Raw genomic sequence first — 17623 nt, forward strand, 5'->3', positions numbered from 1 at the left:
AACATTGACAATTAAAATGTACTTGGGAAAATTCTAAAATTTGCGTTAGAAGTATCTCCATCCGCTCGTCTCGTTCACGCTCGACGATCAATTCATCGTCAAACTGTGGCCTAGATCCATAAATCTTTAGTCATATAGTCTTAAGTGGTACTGATTCATACGCAGTCCTTTGCACGGATCTATTTCAAACATAAATCACGTTGCCATGCGGTGTGTAATAATGAGTAAGCGAGCGTAACACGTCGAGGCTTGAGCATAGCGAGTTGCTCGTATGAACTGTAAGATAGGAGAGTACTCTACACCTGCACACAAAAGTAAAGCTCCTGCATGCGGGTACGAAGTTCAGGCGAGCATTATTTTTCGCATCGTTCCCGCCAACGGCAACGTTCCGCCAAGCTCGTCGGAAATGTGCCGTGGAACGCGAATATTTTCCTCGCGTAGATCAGCGAGGAGCAGTTTATAGCGAGATCGCGTGTCTCACTTTCTTGTACATGTGTGAAAAGCCGAAAAGAGATTTTCATAAACCGAGCAAAATCGAAAATAGATAGGTAGGTATTGAAAACAGAAGAAAGATCTTCGGAAAATATTTATAGAGTTCTTTTGTTCATTTTAATTTTATATATTACAGCAATTAAACGCTGTAGCACGTTTTATACAAGTTCAAGAGTTTTATATAAGTGAAAGAAATAACGAAAGACTCGATAATAAAATTAAAATAATGTGGAGTTAATAAAGGGTATTTTTATGTAAGTCTTATCGCATTACCGATTGCGAATTAAGAATGTTGAAAATAAATTACGTCGTTATATCATAATTATTTATTCGTGACACATATGACACACAAAAATATCTGAAGTAGGTACTCCGTATCGACTAACTGTCCAGTAAATTGCCTTCTAAAAAGCGGAAGTCGCAGTTGTTAAATGAGGCTTTCTCAAGAAGTTAGACGTGCGGGCGATTCGTGCCCCGTGATGGAGGTAACATGTTTTTGTTCGTCAGATAAGGGCAGGCGTAGCAAAAGTTATTTGTAAGAGCGAGCTGCGTAGCGCGGAAAGAAAATTAATCGTTTCCTAATTATCGCATAGCGTGAATATAGCGCCGGCTCGATAAAAGGAAAAAAGATTCTTGTCTTTGACTTGAGTTCCCTCGCACGATACGAGCGACCCGTAAGTATTGTTTATCATATTTTTCACGTATCCACGCGAGCTCCTTGCGCAATCTCTCAACAGGAATTCTTTCTCTCTTATCGCATTCCTTTGAAAAGAAGTGTGTTTATTTATAAGAAAGAAAACGTAAAAAAGAGAAAAGATTATTAAATTTGAGATAAAATAAAGTGCTGGATGTAAAGAAACGTGATGTTGCACAATGAAAAATTTTGCGATCTATTTGCATGTTTGAAACATAAATCCCGAGAAGGCTTTCAGTTCGTATCGCTTCTAACTTACAAATCTGTTTGTCGATATTATCTTTGTTAAGAAAAGACCAACTCCAAATTGATCAAAGAATTCATAGATAAAATATGGGGCTCAATATTATGCTATATATTATTTTTATCCTTAGAGAAGATAGCGGAAACTCTATTTTGACAATTTTTCGTTTCTCAGTTAATTTTACGCGGATGTTAATCGACATTTGACTCGACATTGACGGACGGATGTTTCAACTCACGACTTTTCGACGAAATCGGCTACTTTTTGCGCGTGTGGGCGATAGACGTTCGACTGCACACGGTTAAAGTGGAAACGCAATCCCTGCACCCCAACAAGGAATCAGAGATGAATGCGAGCCGATATGGGGGGATAGTCCCGAACGCAGGCAGCCATGCGTGAACGTGTCACGCATAGGCACGTGCCCGTGTATATACTACCGAAAGACATAATGCGAACGGCGACAGCGACTCTGACGACGTGTCCCGCAACCCCTGCAATATGCTACGGACGTTTCTTCCGCGCGATTCCAATTTACCCGGTCTTGTATCGCCAGGGATATAATAGTCCAACCGAGATAGAGCGTACTTCACCCAGTCGCGCCAACGCGTTTTTCCACAACGTGGAAAGATCACGCGACTCGTAGCAGATTAGCATGCAATCAGATAGCGTTTCAAACTTTGCCATCAAAATTTTTTATCATAAATATAGCACCTATAAAGTTTATGCTCGAACTTTGTAAATCAATTTTGTCAATTTTTTACTCGCATATAGTTATATTTAATAGTCACGACAATAGTTTTCACATTTAACAATCATTTTCATGTTTAATAATTAATTCTTAATTTACTTTAATTTTAATATATCAGTGCTTAGGTACTATTGTAATATTGCTTGGAATTTTTATATGTAATTATTAACGGACGAGTGTATTGTTTTATAAACGCATATACTTATTGTTAGTAAGATATATCTAATCAATTAATAGCTAATTCGTGTGTCAAAGGATCGAACTACGGTAATCATATCAGTGTAGAACAAGACTAGTTGTATTTCTAGTTGCATGGAATGTGCACAGAAAAAACGCGCGAATAAATTTTCTTCCAATAAATTTTCTTCGAAGTAGTGATGAAATGTGAACCGCATCATCGTCCGATCGATCACCTTTGTTTTCTCCCGAGGGAATGAGAGAGAAAGAAAGAAAGAGAGAGACGATGTACCGCTTACCCTTCCTCATTTTTATTGTCGTAAATCTGGCAGCGCGAATGCGCTGGTCACGCGCCGTTTCCCAGTGACTTGTTGCCCACGATCCATGTCCCCCAGAATTTCGTTCCCGCGACCCCGCGGGATCCGTGAACGAGCGGAACCCGTGCCAGCAAGATCCGGTCGCCCGCTCTTCTTGGCCGGGGTTCCGGTCGCCCCCTTTCTGGATACGTTAGCATTCGCGCTTCAAACTTTTAGGGATTTCTCACGAATTCGAAATCCATTTTTTTCGTCGATAACGAACTTTCAACGCTGATCTTATCGATCTTATGCAGTCAATTTTATACGTTGTTAGTCTATTCCCTGCCTCTTTCTAAATCGTAGCACCAACTAAAATTGCAATAGAGGGAAAATATTTAGTTATTCGCTACTACTGCTAATTATACCGAATTAATAATTATCAGAAATAATGCATTGTGATATAATCAAAGAGTATAATTGGAGAATGAATTTGAAAGTTCATGCACCTTTAGCTTCACCTTCAGGTTCTATGTGGATATTTTAAGATCATACAATAACTTTTCTGTCGAATTATTCGTTCATTGTACCTGACTTTCCATGCAAGAAAGTCTTCACACATGTCAAAAATCTGATCTAAAGAGCATCTGAAAGGCGGTGAAAAGATTAGATCGTTTTTAGACCATCTTTTGAACTTTGCATTATTAGGATATCCTAATTGTGCCTTCTAGCGTCAATCACTTCGTACATATTTTAAGGGAAGTAAACTCAGAATTGGATAATGGGGAGAGGGGGACGGCGAGATAGTTACCTATGGTGTCGAGGATAGTCACGCCATACGCGATCGGGCGCGTGAGCGAATTGCCGAGGCACGCGCCGCTCCGGAGTACGTAATTATCATAGGGAGGTTGCCCTCAGACACATACACACGCGCAGGGGGTCGAGGGGTCGGTCGAGTCGGGTCAGGAAGTCACGCGAGGCGCACTGGGGAGCGGAAGGGCAGCACAGCGTCGACGGAGGTAGGAGGAGAAAGAGAGAGTGCTTTTATTGTTCTACGAGTCGTCTTAAAGTCGCTTTTCCTGGCCAGTGGGCAGACCCGCTGAAACCCCCCGGCTGGTGGTCGATAACGCGACGTGATGTTTCTCGACAGACGCGCCAGCGCGCCTCGACAATTCTCGAATCGACCCGCTGAGGTTTATGTTATTTTCGCGGTGTATATAAGCCGTCGCGCGCAATGGGAGGAGCCGCACTCGTTCAGATTAATCCTTATATGCTTGTGCCGGATCAATTCGACCGAAACGGTTTTCCTGCCGTTTATAAAGAAGAATTCGTAAAAGAGAGAGAATTTACAGTCATATAAATTAAACTTTAAGCTCTCGCTTGGTAGAAAGTTATTCAAATACGTTGTAGCTTACATTTCTTCCGGATAGGAACAATTTAATATTATAATTTCTTATAAAACTCAAGATTTGATTGTGGAAGAGACTGTGCGTGCAGCTAATCTGTTTTAGTTTTCTCTGTGAAAATAAGAGAAAAATTGTTTGAATCAAATCTTTGTGCATCCGATGTATGCACTTAAGACCGTCCATAACTTGGATAACACAAATCAAATATAATAATATTTGCGACGTTTGCTGTTTTCCCGATAGTAATAAACCCAAATGAGAAACTTGTCCAAGAACTATAAAATTCTGGGCTAATAACGCTGATGCCGGCGCCACAGATAATTAAGTTTCAGGCAGTTCACGCGAGAAAGCTTTTTTGACCACTTCGACTTTAGATTAGATCGCGTGGAACAGTACAACGCTTCAGTGCGCATTTCGGTACGGAAAGGTTACATGAGCATGACCTGCTTCGAGACATGGAACAACTTTGGGTTACCAAGCACGCGAGCAACATTAATGGGTATACTCGAATTACCGTTTTAGATATATACATATCTCTAATGTGTTAATTCACGGGTGTCAGTTCATCATTGTCTTTGCATGACGTTACGGAACGTCGCGAATAAGTTGGGAAGTAATTTGTATTAAAACGCGTCGCTTAGACAGCAATTCGCTGAATTTTTTCGCGTACATGAGATAAATTTCTTCGGCATTTTAAAATTTGCAAACTTAATTTCTTGGTCTTGTTCAAATGAATTAATCAAGTGAATTATTACACAACGTTTTGGCAATCTCGTCGAAATATTATTAACACAAAGGTAGATACAATTCAAGAGAGATACAAGTTATACAATACGTATAACACCTTGCATGACGTAAGAATTTAAATCGTTTAAATTAATAATTTAAAGTTATTTTAATTAAAAAATTATATCAAAATTTAAAGTTATGTAAAAATTTAAAGTTATTTTAATTAAAAAATTATATCATTTAATCATTTTAATCATTTTAAATGTTTACCGTCATTGCAGTTATGTATAAAACGACAAGCACCATCGCGTTTCATGTTGGTATCATTGAAATAACGCTTTCTCAAATATATCTTAATGCACTTTATTTATGCTTGTTATTTATGCACCACGGATGGACGTTAAAATCTCTCAAGCTTCTTCGACTTTTTCTCTAGTTTCCTTTACACGATAATTATCTAATGAAATTCGAAAGTGCGCGCGGTAATCTAAGGTCAGGTTGCTATCCGAGGAGACAAGCTTGTAATTTCAATTTCATCGCGGCTCGGAAGACCACAAAGTGCCCTCGGGTCAACACGCGTCACGTCACGTAATTTCATGAATCTCGGCGATGACGACGATGTCGCTCCCTTTCGCGTCGCGGCGCAAAGCGTAAACCGAGTCAAAGGCGACCCCGCGCCTGTCAAGATCAGAGGACGGTGCTGGAGCACGCCATTCGAAAATGCCCCCGAGCCCACACCGTGCTAAAACGACTCGTGTGTGCGTCGTGGCGAGAAATACCTGAAAATTAAACGTCCAGGGCACACGGAGCAATGCGAAGAAGGGACCCAAAATCTTCCTTCCAAGAGGCCTTATTCTCCAAAAAGAATCTAATTCACAGAATCCTAATTAGCACAATTGGCGGAATTTCATTATCAATCATTTACATTTTTCAAGTAATTAACTCGGCCTTCAAAAGTGTGTTTCAAAATAAGGACCAAAGGGACACAATTTCGTTTGGTCTTGCACAGTGTATTTCGTTCTACTCTCCTATACAGTTATTATAATGGTATTGGTAAAAGATTTACGGTAAATTGAAGCTAATTTAATGCATAATATGAAGAAATAATAAGTGACGCGAATCATCATTTTTCTTCGTGTAGAATAACCATCGATTTTACAAGACAAGACAATATCAGGACATTATTATTTATGCAGTATTTTTAATTTGAAATTATAGTGCAAAATCGTCCGGTTAGTTTGTACGTGGTCTGCTATATATCCGTCATATACTACATTGTATGTACGTTGCGTTAAATTACGCTTAAAGGCCCGGTGTTAAGGTGTGACATGACAGACTGCGCGCGAGTCGTGAATGCAATCCTGAATACAAGGGCAAGGTGACACTGATGGCGCCAACGGGTTTCGCGCGCGTTCAAAGGCGAGACTTTTACGTCCACCCGCGCCACGGAGGTGATCTCGAACAGCGTCGGGACTGTTGTAACCTGGTTGGTGGCGGCCAGAAGCCGTTTATAACAAAGATGCCCGCGGGCAGGTCCCTGTGATCTCCGCGAGATGATTGTGCCAGAGTCGGTGTTGGTGTCCACACAGGGTGGGGCCTGCTCTTCGGCGTTACCACCGTGCGGGCAGGCGTCTCTACACAGCCCCCGGGGCTTGCTCTCTGCCACCCTTCCTCACCCTCCCTCGCCGCCCTCTCTGTCGCTCGCTCGCTCTCCGTCGACGACAAAGGGGCCGCGGTTCAACGCGCCACAAAGCACCCGGGACGCCACCTACACCCACACCAACACCCACATTCTCGCATCCTCTACGCGTCTGCACGCACAAAGCTTGCTCGAACAAGCCGGAGCGTCGCGACGCGTGAACTTGTACCCAGCGGCGCCGCGACCCACCCTTTAGGTATACGTAGCGTCTAGCGAACCGAGAACGAGGAAAAAGAAAACCTCCTCTCAGCCAGAGGGGCTTCTGCGAAGAAGAATGGAGGGCACGCATGGCGAAGGGGGTTGTGGAATTTTAGAAAATCACTCCGGGTACCGGGTGCTTGACATTAATACGACGGAAAATTAATCAAACAGATACGAGAGAATTAGAGACCAGTCGATTGCTAGTGGTGACTAAAACAGGGCTAGAATAGGGCTACAAAATCATTGCGCTAAAGACTGGGACTCTCTGCAACCTAACGTGACGTTGATGTTTTTGCTTTTATTAATACAAGAAATTATGTATATGTATATACATATGTAAACGCGTTAAGATTTATTATATGTGAGGTGCGCTTGCATAATCTGAAAAAATTTATCTTTGTGACTTGTTTAAAAAAGACGTAAATGGCGCAAAAAGTAATCATTGCTTAATATTAATAATATCAAGGTGTTTTCTGCAATTGCAAATAGCAAGAGGTAACACATTATACCCTCAAGGTTTTATAATCGTATTTCTTAGTGAGTATTTTTAGTGAGTATTCTAACTACTATGATGCTATCTGAATTAAACATGCTACATACATTCTTATTATTTTATATTAAAATATGATTTTATATTTATGTCCTCCACGTAGAGTAATACTAAAAATTTCGTGTAATAAGTGAATACAATCTTGTCTTTATATCCTCCTCTTGATATTGTTAAACACCTTTATAAACAGACTCAGGTGACACTCACCCTGACCAGGTGCCGGCGACGTGGCGTGGCTCCAGCCTCCCTTGTAAGAGCTGCCAGCATCTAAAAAAAAAGAAATATTTTTAAATATTAAAAAAAAAAACACATTTCTTCTTATTCGCGGTGCAAAGTTCTCGATTTGCCGCGACGCGTGTTGAAAATCTACGGCTTATCGATCCGCGCAGATATTTCGTGATCCGGCCGAATTGCGATTACATTTTTTGAGGTCACGTCGGTAGCGCGGGCGAATATATCCGCAATTACCGGTTAATCGGTTCGAGGAATCACGAGAAGCCGTAAAGTATATCTGATTGAAAGTGCTTCGAGCTATCGTGGCGGCTTCGGCAGGGGAGAAATACGAGTACACGATTCTTCTCCTTCGCGAAATCTTTACGACGCTTTAACGGCTCTGATCGTTCCTACATGAGCGCGGCGCAAGACGCACGCGAGAGAGTCCATGAATATGCGTTGCGGATGCATATATCGTCTTTGAAATCGATTCTCGATATGTGGATTTGATAACGATAGATGTAGCTGAGCTATTTGCGTCCAAAGTTGCAGACGTTGAAAAGTTATTGGCTGTTACGTTAAAATTCTAACTGCTCGAGTCTTTGAAGATGTACAAAATATGTCAATCAGGATCAAATTTCTCTTAGATACTTAGAAATTTGATGTTAAAATTAGACAAACTGTTATTTGTTTTTGCAGTGCGTCTTAATAACGTTTTAATTGCAAGAGTCAAAGATGAAAGTTTTAACATGTTTTAACAAGTTAATTTATGATTTCTACCAATTTTTATTGCTGAGAAACAGTGTCTGGATTGTCTAGAACAGTCTGTACGATAACATCTTATATGAGAAATATCTAAAACATTAATTATGGAATAGTTATGGAATAAAACGCGAAAAAAGACGTAAGTTGAAAATAAATGTCACTTTTTGATTGCATATAATATCGACTTATACACATATGTATTACAATAAAACTAAAATCAGCATTATCTAATTAGCAATACTCTTTATAACTCGTAAATCATTTTTTGATCATTACACACTCTTCTATCTGTTTTATATTTAATCTTACATACAATTACAACAACTTACTTCTTTTATTCTTAAAAATATTTTTGCTTAAATTTTCTCTTTTCTGGATCCGTTTGATCGACGATCGCCGATCTAGCGGTTTTCTCGGTCGAATAGTATCCGAACAAAACGCATGTTGGTTGAACAAATATGGAATTATTTGTAACACGTGCGCGGAGATGTTGCTCGCGACAGCGACGGCGGTGTTATATTCGCCACGCAAGAGTTCTCTCGAGAGCTCCCGGCGCCGAGCGAGCGTACGCGTCGCCGTCGGTGGCATGTTTGCGAACAGATATATTTTCATTTCGCAGTTATTGGCACAAAGGGTCGGCCCTCGTGTGTACATACGTAGGTACGTCACGCCGCGCGGCAGAAACTCCGACTTTCCGAGCAAACAAAACGACCTACGCGCGCGCTCGATCTTTCGTCTTTACTGCCCCCCTTCATTTGATCTGGAGACCCCGGAGTCCATTAATGGATCCTCGGATTTCACGTTTCTCAAGTGCCGAAGGGTGTGCCGATCGTTCGGTAATGCGCGCCGGATTTTCTTGGGGTTTCTCGTGAAACGGTGTCGTAAGACCTACATCGCAAAATCCTCGTGAACCCTTCTTTTCTCAAAAGGAATATAGATGTAGATAGCCTAAAAAGCGTGAATTCCGACGAATTGCCGAATACTACAACTAACACTATTTGTAATAAACACTTTGATGGTGCAATTGTAAAGTTTCATATAAATCCAAATATACCTACATTCTTTATAATCTTTATATTATGGATTAATAATTATATTTATAACATAAAATTATATAACACACGTTATAATTTTTTATTTGAAGATAAATTTCAAGTTTTATTTTAGAATTCGTTACCTTTTATTTTTCTTAAACTTTCCGATGTTAGTGTATTTATTGCAAATGGCGTTGATATAATAAATAAATTTAATGACAATAAAACTCAATGACAAACGAATGGTAAACGAATATTTTCGTTTTCTTTATACTTTATGGATTCCAGCTTATTCTTCGACGGTAACGTGACACATGATTCAAAAATAATGGAAATTTAGTAAAGCAAATGGAAAATAATAAAAAAACTGAATTCGGAATTGCTAATGCGTCGAAGGTTGCGTAATAGAAACTTTATACTAAAATGCTTTACGACATTCTGATGTAGTAATATTCTGTTTGATTAGCTTAACTAATTAGCTAACGTTTACTTCTTTCTGTCACTTTCACGAGCCACGTGGTCACTAACAATCACTTCTATGACATCACGCTATCATAACTATCAGCAATCTATCGCGTACGACTTAATCCTTTGGCGGACTGCAATTAGATAATTAACTGTTCTATCTCTGGAAGATTCAATACAAATATTTTAATTTAGATAGATAATGATAGAGAATTCAACAATACTTTTGCGAGACAATATGAAATGGAAGCTTCAGAAAAGCTTACATTGGATATGCATTGAATTTTTCAATTACTTTTTGACAGCAAACGATTTCGCTTAAGACACTTCATTCTGTTCCAATAAGGTTCATATTTATCGGATAAATACGCTTAGAAACACACGTATTTTCTATCGATCATGAAACACGCAAAAGTCACATGACCAGACCTTTAATCCTGTGTCCGGCCCTATTTGATTCATACCTGCTTTTAAAAGTTTTGCGTAATTAAATATCATAATGAATACTCATACGTTTGCGATATTTCACGCATAAAAAGACCAGATGTTCACGACATATAAAATATAAAATCGCGATATCTTATTCCCCATTATAGCACGAAGAGATTTTTAGAAGCACTCGCGCGTACGACATAGGGTTAAACTAGTAGATTGCGGTGAACACATTTCAAGCACGGAATTTGTAGGCAGGTGGACACGTGGGTTACCGAGCGTGGTAGCTACCGAGAGCGTGGGACTGCGATTTATCACCTCACTGCCGAACATATGGCACGCTATTAAAGCGATTTCGCCCACACAAACGGGGTGAATGGGGCACAGAGCGGAACGTCGAACGTACCGGCGAACAGCATCGATAGATTGGTGAACGCCGTGGTGCGTGGTAGCTCCGCCGCGGTGGTACCGCTGCTCTTGAGGTCCAGCATCGCGCGATGCGGTATATCCGCGTCGCGACGCGCGGTTTCAGCTGCTTCCCCCTGCGGTTGCGGCGGTATTTTTACGCGACTCAGCTGCCGCCCTTATCGTGGCACCCTGGTCGTCGACTTGCGGATTAGCTGCTGCGGCACGAGGCGCGACGACGTGGTGAGAAACGTGGTCATATCAGCAACGAACGTGGTCTCAGCGAACGTCTCACCCTCGAACGGCGGCGAGGTGGACAGCGTCGCGTATTGTTATTCTCGTTTCGCCGATGGTCGTCGTCTGCACGAGCGTACTGTACGTGGACTGCGCGCCAATAGGGGCGCCGATCATCTTGCCGACCCGCTCCGAGTGACACTGCCGGCTCGCGCGAGACGGACGACGACGTCGCCGGGGGCAGACAGGACGCGCCCGATCGACGAGGGCCAGCGGGCGAGGTCTCCGCCCCCGAAGGGCGCCGAGGTCGCACAGGGGTTGGTTCCGCGCCGCGTTACGAGGGCCGGGCCTGCGGGGGTGATCGACACCCCCCGCGTACGAAAGGGCGGAAGCGCGCCTGCGTGCCGCGAGCATGGCGGGAGCGGCCGCAGCCGCCGCGGCGGTGCCCCGCATCGCGGCATCCGGTGGCGACGGGAGGCGGAGGCGGCGACCGGGGGTGGACGGCCGACCGGGAGCACGCGGCCGACGTGCACCGGACCTCCTGCACTTACCGACCGGCGCTTGTCGACGACGTAGTTTGCCCCGGTAACGACGTGCCACCGGTTCCCTTCCGGGAACAAACCCTCTGCGGTAACACGCGCTCTCGCGAGAACCGCGCACTCGTACGCCGGCGTGTCGCCGCACCGGCGAGAGTTGTCCCGGTGACGGAACGACTGAGACACAGAAGTCAGAGTCTGCTCAATCTGTGCTTTTAACCGAGTTGTCTCTTTAGCGAGAGTATTAATTCATTAAAGACTGAATTACGTATTACTTTTTCCTCTTTCAAAAATAATTTATAATGTTGTACGTAATCCGACAAGTTCAATGAAGTTCAATAACTTGTTTGAATTCGAACAGAGCTTATTTGTCAAAATTAATATTATTATCTTCGAAGTTTCTTTCTGCGCCGATAAGCGGTGTTTCCGAAGTTTAGAAGTACCTACTCTTAAAAATCTTCAAATGAGATGGCAATTAGGATATTGGTTAAAACATTTTTTGAACTAAAGCTCTTATACCACTTTGAATAGCTATTGTTTCTATTGTTTTCTCTTTTTATTTAAACATCTTTCAGTGTTTCAGAATTTTTTAATTATTTTTTCCAAAAACAGGAAAGAGAAATTTTTTAATGAGAAGCTTGATAGCCCTTTCGCCCTTATGTACCTTAATTTAGCTTTCTTCTTAATTTATTATTTTTATTTTCAATGCAAAATCGATGCAATTTTTAAAATTCTTATCTTTAAAAACCATCCTCGATCAACGAATGTATATCGATTTTTCCATTCTAATTAAATAAGTAATTCCTATATAGTTATTTTTATTATATACCTTGAGAAAAACAGAAGATATATTGCTAACATTACTTTTTATGTTTGCTACTTTTTTCCCCGATATGACACTGCCTATTCGTTTTCTGAATAGAAAAAAATCCCGTTATTGGTCGATATGGAAAATTCTTTACTACCAGCATTGGCTTTCTAGCTGACCGCTCAGGTATGTACATACATATCGAGATCTTTCCATATCTCCAAGTTTTTGAAACCTCTGAATTTACCGATAAAGCTTTTCGTTCGAATAATTTCGTTATAAATCGCCTGCGTTTTTTGAAAACGTGAAAATATGAAAAATATGAAAAATATGAAAAATAAAATAAAATGGTGGTCTCGACGATTCAAACCGTCAGTTTTACGAATATTGTTTCTCCCTCCATCTCTTTCTCTCTATGAAATTCTGTAGAATTATATTTCGGCGTGCTATGTCCTCGCGAATAATCGATAGACGCAGCTGCTGCTTGTCGATGGAGGCTATTCAACGACGCATGATTATATCATTGCAGAATTATAATAATTACAGGAACGTGCGCCCTGCTCATTTCGGAATTACACGGCGACCTCGTTATTAATGAGAAATTTACATTTTCGTTGTAATTATACCTCTTGCGCCTGGGGCGTAGCAACGGCATTTGCATAAAATCTGCTTTATTCCACGAAAATATGAAACTGTCTTAATTAATTAACTATTTATCATTATTATTATTCTAATGACGAAGAAACTTTATGGCGCCGCATACAAATGCGTGCGAACCATTCTGTTTTCTGTTATCCGCGTCCGGCATTAACGTAGTTTAATTTGCAACTTTATATATCCAGAGTATTTTCAATCCAAGTTTCTCTATTTATAGTCGATTATACAACAAGTGTAAATATCCTGCTTGAACAATAGTACATTTCGATAAATACCTGTTTTATTACTATTTAACTATTTACTTGATTATTATTATTAACATTTTTTTTATCGATTTAAATTATCTTTTAATGAAACATTTTTTATATAACAAGAATTTATCATTTTTTAATTATATATATATATATATATATATATATATATATATATTTAATATTTCTCTCTCTTTCTCTCTTTAATATAACGCAATGCGTTACGCGATAAAATACTCATTTAATATTCCGATTAATTTTGTATAAGACAGTTACATTTTTAACGTATAATTTTATTTATGATAAATCTGTTTATATATTTCATAATTAATTAGCATTTAATTATATTTGATGAGTATAAATCTCTTTTCTTCTCTGACAAATTTGTAATCCATAAATTACTTACGAATTGATCAAGAAACGCGCGGCAGCGTCTCGCACCAAGTATATTTTTCGTTTATACATTTACTCCGGTCTTTCTGTTGTATTGCGCGAGAGCTGGGGGAGGGGGAAGGAGTACAAAGGCATTGATGACCGTATCGTCTACGCATTCCGATTCAGTGAAGCGTGAGGGTAGGACGCTCTCGGGCGCTAAGACGCGTCGCAAGAGCGCGTCAAAGGTTAAAATCGCGCGAGGTCCAACACAAGGCCGTCCGCAACGAACAAACGCGCAGTAATATTCGCGTAATATTCGCCACATAATATCGCAATATTTCACATACTGGCACACGTAAAACAGTTTTTCAATTGAAAGGATATTGCGATTTATAACAATTCTATTTCCTTATGGTATTTTGTTGTAACAATACGTCGTAATGTACAATAATATTCGGCATAATGCCAAGAATTATTATTAATATATTAAAGTTATAATTGACGTGATTGATATTGAGATTAATAAGTTAATACGATAATAGTTCCTTGTCGATAGCTTTTTCGTAAAAATTAATATCTATCTTTTATAAATTTTATAATATACTGGAATTTTATTTCTAACGGATCTAAATAAATTTTATAATATGTATCGGACTCTCTCTCATCTTTATTTAATTATAATTATTAATATACGTATTTTATACCAAATAAACGGTATATTTGCAATTGCGTTACACAAAGTGTTGAATTGACAATATATCCTAATATAATTTTTTTTTGTAGATATTGTCGATAATATTAATAAATGAATTATAGAATATTAATATTTTTTAATACATTTTGCTGAATTTAGTACAATAATTGATATTTAGAAAATAATAATAAATTAAAATAAAATCGGTAGTATTAATTAAGTCAATATTGGTTTGCTGAAATATTATCAATAAATCAAAATTAAAAAGTACATAAATGCAAATATATTTCTAAATAAAATAAAATTCTTTGAATTGTAAAAGAATTATTTAGAGATATCTGTTGTTAAATTATAACTATTTCGTGTGCGCAGGTAACGAGCGTTAAAACGAAGAGAGGAATAGTGAAGCGTAACTTTCGTGAAACTGGACGGATGCAGATGCAGCACCGCAGGATGCGGTTCAGGCCGAGCAGGACCCAGCCCAAAAGTAAGTTTCGTGTTTATTTCAACATTTCACGGTTAAAATTTAATTATTTTGATACATGTTCTCTCTCTTCGGAATTATTAAATAATTATATAACTTTAACGTTGAATATTCTATATGTATATTAAAGATTTATATGTAGAATTTATAACATGCATATTTCTTTGTTAAAATAATTGATCTTAATAATTGACATATTTCATAAAAGTAATATATTCTCTATTTTAATTCGGAATCTTGTATTTGTTACAGATCCAAGTGCGAGATATGGCTGGTCCTGAATCGGCGATATGAGTGAGTAGAATTTAGGGTATGGGTGATGGTTTTTTCCGAAATCGCTGTCTCGGAAATCAGTGCGATTTATTGCATGTATAAATTTTTACATGTAGATTCGAATTTTCACGTAGAAAGCGTCAAGAGAGAAAGGAGTATAAGTAATTTTTCATACTTTAGAAAGTAAAAGTAATCGTCAAGATAACATGCTTAAAATAACGTAAAAAGAAAATTTTTATAAAATAGTTGACTCGATTCACAAGTCACATAATTGGGATTGAATAAATAATTTGATGTCTCTGGCTTAAATAAGAATTAATTTCCTATAAGATATGATTTATTACGAATATAAATACGATTCTTTTTCTTTTTTATTGTGACTTATATTGTTAATCTACTCTCGACGCTTTAAATTCTCAGCATGAACACAGCTTTAGCATCGAAATTAATTAAAAAAACCTGAACCTCGTATAGTATGTAGCGAGGTAACCACGTAAATTTATGATAAAACCGTAATTATTTATTATTTTGCCCATCTTGAAAAGATTCTGCGATTTATAGTTTTTGATTCTTCTCGTTCACTTCTCAACTTATACTTTTTTTCATAATAATATTCATGTTGCGTGAAAGAATCGTGAATTTTATGAAATTAAATTCGTGAACATTAATTAACTGAATATGCGATTACCTGAGCGCATTGATAAATTCCGCGATTTAGCTCTTCTCTTGTAGTTTTCTATCTCTCATTCATATCTATTTGTCCTCGTGATTATTTCAAACAGAAATTAATTTACAAGAGTTATCGCAAGCTTTCGTTAATTATTTCGTTTACGTGATTTGTTATAATTGCAATTTTGTAAATTTTGTGTCGTGAGTGTTTATGTGAAGTGCGCAATCAACATGGGACAACGCGGGAACACACCCTCCTGAACTACTTCCGATTACCATCGTAGATTTAAGTGCAGCAGAAGATGCATCGGTGGACGTCGAGGGACGTCGCGAAATGATGAGTGACTTTAAATCCATTTTACAAGTAATCTGTTCTTCTTTAATTACGCTTTTTCTGGATTTTATAGCATTGCAGAATGTATACATCATTTTCCCATATTATTGTATACGATCATATATTATTACTAGGAAATTGGCTAATTATTTTTCGGCTTGAAATAAAATAATTATCTCAATTTCTATGCGCTATCTTTTCTCATAACTATTAAAATAAAATACAAATAAAATTTATGTACAAATATGTAGAGTTTATATATTGTATATATACACAAAATATATCAACTCCATAATTTTGCAAATATTATAAGCAGCAAAAAGAACAGATTATTATATTCTTATATTGCATGCGTAGTAATTGCAATATTTCCACAATTACATATTCACAATTGCACTGATTTCCAACGATAAGAATAAAAACGCGATTATACACTGTTAAATTTATAAATCTATATCTTGTGCATACCGTGTTGCGAATTTTTATTTATTATTATTAGAAAATACCGCATTCTATATACTTGCATTCATAATTGCGATGCAAGTATAATATGTGAAACTGACACTTTGATGTTTAGCTTATATTTTGTACTGTTGTTATATTTTAATTATGAAATTTGTATGGGTATATATATTTAAAATGTACCTGGATATATGTATGTACATGTATCTCTTTTTATGCAATTTTATTCTTATATATGCAAATTTCACAATTTTATAATGATTGTCACAGCCAATTCAATCCGGGTGATATCTAAATAAAATTCTTTGATATCCGATAAATCAAAATCCTACGGTGATGATTGAACGCAAGAACAGGCCATTTATATAACATGCAATAAGTTCAAAACAATGGAAACTGATTGCATTAGTGCGGTCGCTAAAATAATTAAATTAAATTTTAATATTTATCACTATCATCTCCAATTGAAGTAGCAATAAATGAGTGCTAAATGAACACGAAACAAGTAGCGCATCAATCATTTTGATTCCGACAATGAAGTCACCTATGAAATTGAAACATTTCGCGTATCTACAAGATTCGGTTCGGCGGAAAAAAAACGTCGAGCGCGATTGATGAGTAGAGCGACGGCGATGATCGTCGAAGACTGAAAGTGGCTAACGGCTGCGTGTGCGGGCACATCGACAGGAGTCATTTGCTGTTTATAACCGTGATTCACGTCACGGTGATATCCCCGTCGTGCGGGCGTAGAAGGCCCAGGAGGTAGCGACTATGACGCGTACGTTCGTTCCGCAGCTCGCACGCAGACGCATACGCACGCGGGGCCGCGTGCCCCGTCTCTCTTTCGTAGGTGTCCGTCGCGTACGTCGTTTCGAGAGTGGGCACCCTTTCCCCCTTCCCCCCCTTCCCCCCGATAAGAGGGCACGCGCACGACACGCGACCGCGTACGCCCGGCGGCGCATTTAACGCGCGATCACTCTCGAGTGCCCGCGAACGCGCGGCACGCCGGGGGTTGAAATGCACCCCGCGGGTGGGATCCATCGTCGTTTTTCTGCATCGGCCATCCCCGGTGGGCCACCCCCTATTCACCGTGTTCGACGTTGTTCCCGAGCGTATTCTCCTCGTGAAGCACGTCACCGATAATCGAGTGGAAAGTTGCGAATTATTTAGGGTGAAAGTATCATGAGTATCGAAAGTCGGTCTTCTCGGAGAATTAATAGTGCAAATTAACAACCGTGAAAAAAAAGATGACGGTCAATTACACTCTTGACAAAGAAAAGTAGCTACATTAGATTAATT

General features: G+C 39.1%; 1 protein-coding gene across 5 annotated transcripts in view; it reads right to left on the reverse strand.

Moving 5' to 3' along the window:
• Positions 1-17623, reverse strand: part of Ets65a (DNA-binding protein D-ETS-3) — a 54074-nt gene that overhangs the window by 10915 nt on the left and 25536 nt on the right. For 4 of the 5 annotated variants that reach the window (XM_071700025.1, XM_071700016.1, XM_071700006.1 and 1 more), the window contains one exon: positions 7441-7500. In XM_071700025.1, the coding sequence (XP_071556126.1) occupies positions 7441-7500 (60 nt within the window). Of the gene's footprint in view, positions 1-7440; positions 7501-10548; positions 10998-17623 lie in introns of those variants that run through there. The other variant, XM_071700038.1, reaches the window with a different exon arrangement.

This window comes from Temnothorax nylanderi, unplaced genomic scaffold (genome assembly GCF_030848795.1).
Source record: "Temnothorax nylanderi isolate EJ_2023f unplaced genomic scaffold, tnyl_v1.0 TNYL_tig0002_pilon, whole genome shotgun sequence".
In the NCBI taxonomy this organism is placed as follows: domain Eukaryota; kingdom Metazoa; phylum Arthropoda; class Insecta; order Hymenoptera; family Formicidae; genus Temnothorax; species Temnothorax nylanderi.